Source organism: Carassius auratus, chromosome 14 (assembly GCF_003368295.1).
Source record: "Carassius auratus strain Wakin chromosome 14, ASM336829v1, whole genome shotgun sequence".
Taxonomy (NCBI): domain Eukaryota; kingdom Metazoa; phylum Chordata; class Actinopteri; order Cypriniformes; family Cyprinidae; genus Carassius; species Carassius auratus.
The window spans coordinates 7,329,842-7,339,347 of NC_039256.1; the positions used below are offsets into that span (position 1 = coordinate 7,329,842).

A 9,506-nucleotide genomic window follows, 5' to 3' on the forward strand; every position below is an offset into this window, starting at 1 on the left:
TCAAATTCAGATTTCAAAATGTCTTTCCACTCTGACTGTGCACTCAAGTTACCCAATATGTTGGAGATATTGAACAACATGTTGCAAAATCTGTTGAATAAAAGAAGAAGAAGAAGAAGAAAAACCCTTGTTAATGTAAATTGAGCAGGTGAAGAATTTAAGTCAAAGCCTGCTTCATTTCTCACATTTAAAGGTTCACACTTTCTTGTTTTCTATTACGCTGGTGTGCACACTAAACTAACTAATCTGTGTGTTAGTTACAACATTATTCTCCTCCCTTCACTTGAAGATCCATTCTTACATATATTTCAGCACACGACTCAAGAGTTTAGGGGTGTAAAGGGATTCGTGAAAGGGCAAGTTACTTCAGTCTTTTAATGTGCACCTGACCTTAAACAGCTAATGCTGCAAGATGTAAATTTGGGTTCTGGTTCTGAAAAAAATAGCAAGATAAATATCTGAGATTGAGAAACACTCCTACATTGGTCAACAGCTGTTCGTTGTTGAGGTCAGTTATTTACAGGAATTACTAATTAGATAGATAAATGAATGAAGAATGAATGAAAGAAAGTAAAACACAACAAAAATATATGGTTGCACTCATGAAGCAAAACACAATTTGCATTTAAGGATCCTTAGATCCTTTTGGTTGAATAAAATATATTTATAAATAAATATAACCATACGCTGATGTAATATACATTGGATATAATACAGTGCCCTTCAGTAATATTGGCACCCTTGGTAAATAAGAGCAAAGGAGACTGTGAAAATAAATCTGCATTGTTTATCCTTATCTGATCTTTCTTTTAAAAAATTCACAAAATCGTAACCTATCATTGAAGTCTACCAAATGAAAGTGGGGGGAAAATCTCTTTGTGAAAAAAAAATGCTTTCTCTAGTTCATGTTGGCAATAATTATTAGCACCCAATTATGTCCTTTCCCCAAGCTTGGCGTTTCCTCCTATAATGCCTAACAAGTTTGGAGAACACCTGATTAGAGTTCAGAGACCCTTCCTTCATCCAGAATCTCTCCAGATCCTTCAGAATACCAGCTCCATGTTGGTGCGTCTCCTCTTAAGTTCACTTCACTCATTTTCTAGGGTTCAGGCCAGAGGACTGGGACGGCCATGGCAGAAGCTTCATTTTGTGTTCAGTGAGCCATTTTTGTGTTTATTTTGATATTTGTTTTAGATTATTGTCCTGATGCAAGATCCAGCTCATTATAAGATTTCTAACAGAGGCAGTCTGGTTTAGAGTTTTTATCTGTTATTTGATACAATCAAAAAAGACACCTAGGACCTCCAGCAGAAAAACAGGCCCACAACATTAAAGATCCAGCCGTATATTTAACCTGGGGTACATGGGTTACTCTTTATCCCTGTTTGTAAACCCATCTGGTGATCACTCAAACTCTCCTCCTCACCGTGCATTAGGACGATACAGACAAAACGTCCTCTTCCAGGCAGATTAGATGATTTGAACCTCTTAAGATAAATTCCCCTTTTTCTAATAGCCACTTTCAGGGGAATTTGTAGGTTTGAGTCTCTGGCCGGCAATATCATGACTGAGGTGCCCTTGAGCAAGGCACTAAACCCCCAACTGCTCCCTGGGTGCTGCAGCATAAATGGCTGACCCACTGCTCTGAGTGTGTGTTCACTGCTCTGTGTGTGTGCACTTTGGATGGATTAAATGCAGAGCACAAATTCTGAGTATGGGTCACCATACTTGGCTGTATGTCCCTTCACTTTTTTTTCTATTTTGTGAAGCTCAACAATCTTGTTCTGTACATCAGAACTATAGTCTTTGGTTTTACTTCTTGTGATGGATGATTAAGGGAACTTGGCCTTTGTGTTCCTCATATTTATAATCCTGTTGAACAGGAAGTCATAGATGGACAATTACCCTGGTGTGCTACAAAATGTAAATATGAATGGGAATATACTTTAGAGATATTTTACTCATAAGAGTTTCTAGGAGTGTCAATAATTGTGGCCAATATACATTGGAGAAAAACATGTATTTCATTATGAGATTTTCTCCCCACTTTCAATTATTTTACTTCAATTAAATGTTTTCAATGTTTTCAATGAATTTTTTTAATGAAAGATCAAAAAGATGAATGATGCAGATTTATTTTAACAGCCACATTTGCTCATATTTACAGAGGGTGCCAATATTAGCAGAGGGCACTGTACATACATTAACATTTGAATGTATTATTATTTCAATTAATATAAATTGTCATACTTGAAAGAGCTAAACTGAATTAAATATCTCTATTGCGATGTTTAATTTGAAAATGAACATAATTTGGATACAATAAAACAGTGATCCTCAAATCTGGCTCGCGAGATCCACTTTCCTGCGAAGTTTAGCTCTAACCCTAATCAAACACGCATGAGTTTGCTAATTAGTGTCTTTAGGATCATTAGTAAATCACAGGCAGGTGTGTTTAATTGGAGTCTGAGCTAAACTCTGCAGGAAACTGGATCTCGCGAGCCAGATTTGAGGATCACTGCAATAAAAGGAAGATTAAACTATGCCTACTGTGACTCACCTCATCCCCAAAATATACAGTTCTATGTAAATGGTTCAACTGCACACAAACGACACCTTAAAAGTAATAATAATGCTGGAGCATCAACTCATTTTCACTACCTTTGTTTTATTCAAACTTATTAAAGTGCTGGAGTGATGTGCAGTGCCTGACAGGTAAATTATCTCTTTTTTTCACTTGTTTCCTGCATGGGGTATCAAGGAGTCTACATCATTCATGATTTTCTGGTATCTAGATAGTTTGGGTCCCTCTTTTAAATATATAGTGCTTTTCAACTTTTTTAACCTTCACAAGAAAACAATAGCATGTCTCTCCTCAACAAGCCTATGAAGTATCATTTATGTTCGTAGAACAAACAGTGACTTGCAATTAATTAGTAAAGTGCTATAAAGCAGGTTCTTGTATTTCCAAGATTTGAAGGAGAAAAAAACAGATGCAAACAGAACAGCTTCAGTATGCAATATTTTGTATTATTTATGAATTATATCATTACACATTCAAGACATATTGAATGAGACATGAAGCTTGAAGACTAAAAGTCTGTCAAGCTTAATTATGATACAATTCTTGTGCCACGCTTGCAGATGTTTGATTTAACATGGTCCTTCCTTCCAGACTAAGATTTTAGTCTTTGATTTACTGAAAAGAAAGATATTATATCAAAGATTAAACTCTGAAAGTCTGGTGACAGATCTTAAAGCAATCTTTTTTTTAATCAGTCAATTGCATAATTAAACTTACATTTTTGCAACACACAGCATACATTCATTGCGGTATGTTCTTCCATTGGTTCCACACACGGGTTTTTTCATTGAACAAACGCTAGCATTAATAATACATCTAGGCTTGTAACAGAAAAAGGAAAAAAAACAAAAAACAATGAGCTCATTGCACCTGCATGGAGGGAAAAAGACGGCACTAAGAACAGTAGTTTTACAACCTTTATTTACTCACCATTCTTGCTCCATCAGATATGGCCACTGCATCAAGAAGATAACAAAGATTACAGTTTAACAGTTTTTCTGATGTGGCATGAGGAAATTGTCTGTGCTACATAAAAACATTAACGCTAACTTGTTTGGCTATATACATATGTAGTGAAATTGTGGTCCAGTGTTGTATTTAAAAATCTCTCTGTTCCTCTGTCTCTGTCCCTCTCTCTTTCTCTGTTTTATTTATTTGTTTAATCATTTTTTTTGTCTGTGTGTTCAGCAAGAGAAAGTCATACCGGAACAGTCCTTTTAATCACACTTGAAAATGGCTGAATGTGACTTAAATGTCCAAATGCTTTACAGGACCGCCTGCTTCGAAAATGATGGCAAAGTATGAATTTGAATTATCAAGAGTGCAAAGATTTGAATGATGTGACAAATTCTCAACATCTTAAAAACATTTTTTAAAATAATCATAATCATTATATTACTCACCCAGAAAACAGAGGACGACAATGATACCTCGTGCAAACATTTTTCCTGAACTGAGAGTCAACTCCAACTGAGAATCAAATTCAACCGATATAAAACTGAACTAAGTGATCATAGAATCAGATATTTATAACAGTAACACACAGACGGTCCATCCCACTGATTCATCATATAAATCATAAAGGGAGGAACAAAGTCTTTTAACCACACCTTTAGTTTGATATATTTAGTTTGGTTGGTAATGTGTGTGTAATTTAAAATGAATAATTACTTGTGCTGTAAAAGGTTAATCATGGGTAATCAATCATTCAATTGCTACTCAACTGGGAAACTATTTGCTTTTCCTCGTTATAAGTACAAAATGTTCTAGGCCTATACAATATGTAATTTGCTATATTAATGTGCATTTAAAAAATATAAATATATGATGCATAAATATCTGCAACTAGTTGCATCAGTCACTTTTTACATTTACATTTAGTCATTTAGCAGACACTTTTATCAAAAGCGACTTACAAATGAGGACTGGAAGCAATCAAAAACAACTAAAGAGCAATGATATATAAGTGATATAACAAGTCTCGCTTAGCTTAAAAACAGTACACGTAGCAAGGGCTTTTAAATAATATAATAAATAAAAAGAAAACAGATTGAATAGAAAAAGAATAGAACAAGCTAGTGTGAGAGTTGTGTGTGTGTATATATATATATATATATATATATATATATATATATTAGATTTTTTTTAAAGAACAGAATTAGAATAGTGAGTGCTAAAGTTAGAGGGTAAAATAAAGATGGAAGAGATGTGTTTTAAGCCGATTCTTGAAGAAGGACTCGGCTGCTCGGATTGAGTTGGGGAGGTCATTCCACCAGAAGGGAACATTTAATTTAAAAGTCCATAACATGTGCTGAAACTGAAAAAGGGCACCCCCCTCCCTTTTTTATATCAAGATTATTTAATAAGCCTGCATAAAAGGAAGACATGGTCACATCTTCATGACAAATTCAATTAACACAAAATAATAGTCTCAAAAGCTTTAGATTTATTCATGATTAATAACCATAATAATAATATTAGATAATTAGATAATATAAATAAACAGGGTTTTAAGGGCTTCTTTAAACCTAATTACAACAGCTCTTGTGTACTCCCTCTTTTTTAAATTGCATTTATAGAGAAAAAAAATACTTGAATCATACATAAACATGTTAACCAAATAATTAGCTTATAAAACCAAACAGAAACCAAAATCTTTTTTTATTGAACTTTATGCACTTTTTTATGAACTTTGCAAAGAAAAAAAAAATATATATATTCTCATTTTTAGCTATTCTGTTTGGTTTTATAAGCTAATTTGTATTATTTGGTTAACATGATTATGACATTGAGAAGAGGGGAAGGTGAGCAATGAGTCAAGTATTTTTGACAAACTCAATTCCAGATTATAAGAAACTATAGCCATACCGTTACTATAACATATCCAACATGTATACGCCTACCAGGCAAAGATTTGATACTGTGGTGGACCAGGGATGTTGGTCTCTTGAAGGTCTCTTATTCACTACACTTTCCCTAAAATAAGCCAGCAATTAAAAAATAAATAAAAACAGTGTGAAAAGTACAGTTGCAGTGAAAAGCATTTCTGAAGGATCACGTGACACTGAAGAGTACTGAACTGGAATGATGCTGAAAATTCAGCTGTGATCACAAAAATAAATTACATTTTAAAATATATTCAAATAGAAAACAGTTATTTAAAATTTTAAAAATATTACACAATATTACTGTTTTTGCTGTATTTTGGATCAAATAAATGAAGCCTTGGAATGAATCATTAATTACATTCTGCATGATAAAATATAAAGATTTCACAGTGATCTTCTGTAAAAAAAAAAATGTAGTTACTACTGTAGTTAAACCATGTTTTACTACATTTTATACATGTGAGGAAGAGCGGAGAGTATACCATAACATGATTAGCCTTAATGTTAATAAATTAAGTGTATCAGCAATCATAAATCAAAACAGAAATTTCTTAGAAAAATATGTTATCTAGGTGACGAGGATCACTCGTCGCTTTGTGTAAGTTCCAGTACGAAACACCGGGGGGCGCCCCTGTTATGATTTTCCGATGGTAAAAACATTATATGTTGTTGTATTACTTATCAATATATCGTTTTTGACCAGCGAATGTGTGGAAATGTGATTTTCTTTTTTGGCCGTCATTAAAACGGCGACGGCGCCTGCCGCTGCCGGGATCACATTACATTTTCACCTAACGTTACAGGTTACAAACTAGATTTGTAGCTATATAGACGGAGCGCTCAGTTTTTCCTGTGGTAAAATGCATTTGGGAAAAATCGCATTTTATAAAAAATGAAATGCTACTGTATGCACGGGCTATTTAAGTGTTGGCTATGTAGGCTATTGGATGGCAAATGCTAGCCCTCTCTCTCTCAGGCGACGTCCCACATGTCTCAGTCAGTGAGTCAGTCAGACATCAAATAAATAAAATATGAGCCTTTATAGACCTAGTGTTTAGTAGTACTTACGCAAACAACAAGATATTTATTTACCCTTCGCAAAACTTTGTTCAGCTCAGCTGTTGTCTACTGTGCGGCTGCTGTGGAACTTCAGTTGATTCAACAGAGGGGGCGGAGTTATCAGCTTACTGACAGCTTGAGGATCGAATAAGATCTACACAAGCTCGTTTTAAGAACTTAAGACGTAAAGGGTGACCAATAGCATTGATAAAAAAAAAAAAAAAAACACCACCAAAAAAAGGGCACTTCGGAGTGTAAGGGCAAAAAGGGCATGTGTTCTGCACAGGTTGAGCCCTACCTGTGCACGTGCCTGGATGGCACAATCAAGCGACGTTCACTTGCAGAATGAAAGCTTCTAGAGGCACAAGTCTGAAGTAATGAATTTAGGTAAATGGGTGCAGGGCCAGTGGTAGTTTAGAACCTTTGTTCTACCAAAATATTTGTATTTTATTGGTAATAGTTATTTGACAAAACTTTTTACCAATAAATAAAAAAATATGATCTGTAAGTCTAAAAAATAATACTAAATATAACATAATAAATATTTTGGTTCTTGGGCATTATTTTTGCATCTTGCCCGACTTAATAAAGGATTATAATATAAGAAAACTTCACATAATTCTTATTAAATTATATTTAGACATCATCAGTTTTATCAATTATATTTACATAAGAGGAGAAGCAGTTGAAACAATGTCAACAGTGTACTGTATTTACTGACTATGGACGCAAGCTCTATACATTTCAACTCCCAGACGCACTATTTCATTATTTCTTTAAACAAATCATCAGCCACATTTAATGTTCTTTAGTGATAAATATGATTACCTTGAACTTACACAGAAGTATTACATTTTCCCTACAATGCAAACAAATAAAATAAAATAATAATAATAATACAATTTAATTCAAAATACAAAAGAAATTGGAGATTTATGCATTTATATGCACAGGCCGTCAAACGTCTGCTGTAACTCTGTAAAGAAATATGAATCATGTAGACTAAGAACAAAGTCTGTTCTTTGGACATGAGCTTCATGTCCTGCTGCGCCTGGAAAAACAAGATATGACCCCACTGTACGTACAAGAAAACTATTGGCCCACACAGAGGGAGTAATCTTTGTTTGCTGGTAGTGATGTGTAAATTAAGTACAGATTGATGTTGTAAGTACTAGGCATTTTGTCAAGTTTTTTTTTTTTTTTTTCTTTTGGGGGGTTTGATTATTCTATTTTGGATTTTCAAGTTTTAGGCACTAAAATTTTAAACTGTTTAATTAAAATACTGAAATAACTAGTTTTTTATTTTATTCTTAAACAAACATATATATTTTTTTATATATCCAGACGGACCTTCAATGTTTGACACATACAATATATCTGCTCCAGGACAGAAGTTCACACAGCTCAATCACCATATACTCTCGAACATCACATTTTTCCAGAAGTTTCCACATTTTTCTCTGGATTGTTTTCGGAGTTTTTTTTTATAAACAATTATAGCTCATAAAGCTTATATTCTGATAAACCTTTAAGTCTTTTTTGTTAAGACAAATTCTTCAAAGAATCACTGGAGCTACACGAGTTGTGATGAAAAGTGCCCATTTATACTAAAGAGAGTACAGTACAAAGCAGGGACTTATGTATCAAGGTTTTTATTAAATGATTATGTTTTAAAATCGACACACAAAACCATTAAAAAACACTGCATGTGGTTCCAGCCTTCATGTCAGATCTTGATAATATAAATGAGTGGATTTGTCTCAGCATTCCCCTATCCTGGAGATCAATGTGTTGAACTTGTTCTCCCTGTGACAAGACAGTCAAACAAATTTTCAAAAAGGGCACCATAAGAACATCACGAACATTTAAATGGATAAAAATTTAATATTTAAGTTGATTTACTTACATATTTTCCAAACACAGCATGCATTCGTTGGGGTATGTGACTCCATCAGTACCACACACGGGGTTATATTCCCGGGTACATATGGGCAAGAGGTACGTTGAGCATTTTGGCTGCCAATAAAAGCACACGGAATACATTAGATACATGTAGTGGTTAAATAAAGCATCATGAATAGGTTATGGTCTTTAACCCACCTCTTTAGAGCCACGATGGATAACAGCTGCACTTGCCAAAGCTGTTTAGAAGAACATAAAAGTGAAACAAGGAGTCAGAGAGAGAAAAGGAACTCACCACTTTAGTATAGGAAAACCCTGCTACTTAATTTTGTGTAGTTTGGACTTAAAAGTATGGATAAAAAAAATAACGTCATCTTTGTTTTAAAACATGCTCAAAACATCAAACTTGTATGCTCCTTGTTGCCAAAAGTAGTTACAAACTCACCTGCCAAACAGAGTACCAAAACAGTCCTTGCCAGCATGATTGTTTGTGTACAGCGACGTGTTGACTGTGTAATCAATCACTCCATGTGGTTACTCCTTTTATTGCACTTTTGCTCCCACCCACATAGCGGTTTTAAAATGACAAAGTGCGTCACTCGAATTCCAATAATCCAAAGCCTTTTGATGGAAAACCAGACGTTTGTAAGTGGGCGGTTGTCAACTTGTCGAAAAAAAAATGAAGGAAGGAAGTCTTGACTAATGAATATTGATTTTGTTACGTAACGACCCCCACTAAACAACGTCAGCAGCGTCTTATCAATAATCATGATATATTCTTTAACCATAGACATTCTTAATTAATAAGCCCGCGACGCAGGTGTAACTGTAGTACGCACACTCAAAATACAACCTTACACTTAAAAATAATTTGAATATTATTGTATTAACGATTATGTTTCGGTTGTAGTTCCAGTCAGTTTTCTGTGACACTAGAGAGCGACTTCTATTTTGAAAATGGTGGACTCTGCGATTGCTGTGTCTATAAATTCCGTTTACATTACCTGCTCAATTTTACCAAAACACTGAGATGAGTGAACTACATTTCTGAGCGGATACATACATTTTATATA

At 34.3% G+C, this 9,506-nt stretch overlaps 1 protein-coding gene and 1 long non-coding RNA gene across 4 annotated transcripts; both read right to left on the reverse strand.

Annotated features, from left to right (window-relative positions):
- Nucleotides 1–3,009: 3,009 nt before the first annotated feature.
- LOC113113505 (uncharacterized) lies at nucleotides 3,010–4,148 on the reverse strand. Of its 3 annotated transcripts, none has more exons than XR_003293601.1 (5): nucleotides 3,988–4,148; nucleotides 3,789–3,864; nucleotides 3,515–3,540; nucleotides 3,302–3,405; nucleotides 3,010–3,199 (listed from the first exon to the last, which is right to left on the reverse strand). It is a non-coding gene; the product is annotated as an uncharacterized LOC113113505 (long non-coding RNA). The 3 variants fall into 3 exon arrangements; XR_003293599.1 differs by having other exon boundaries at nucleotides 3,789–3,861; nucleotides 3,988–4,143; XR_003293600.1 differs by lacking the exon at nucleotides 3,789–3,864 and having other exon boundaries at nucleotides 3,988–4,129.
- A 4,016-nt stretch (nucleotides 4,149–8,164) lies between these two features.
- LOC113113506 (trypsin inhibitor ClTI-1-like) lies at nucleotides 8,165–9,113 on the reverse strand. Its single transcript, XM_026279723.1, has 4 exons — nucleotides 8,879–9,113; nucleotides 8,632–8,672; nucleotides 8,438–8,547; nucleotides 8,165–8,337 (listed from the first exon to the last, which is right to left on the reverse strand). Exons 1-4 carry the CDS (start codon nucleotides 8,913–8,915, stop codon nucleotides 8,292–8,294), a joined length of 234 nt encoding a protein of 77 aa, XP_026135508.1. The 5' UTR covers nucleotides 8,916–9,113; the 3' UTR covers nucleotides 8,165–8,291.
- Between the last annotated feature and the right edge of the window lie 393 nt (nucleotides 9,114–9,506).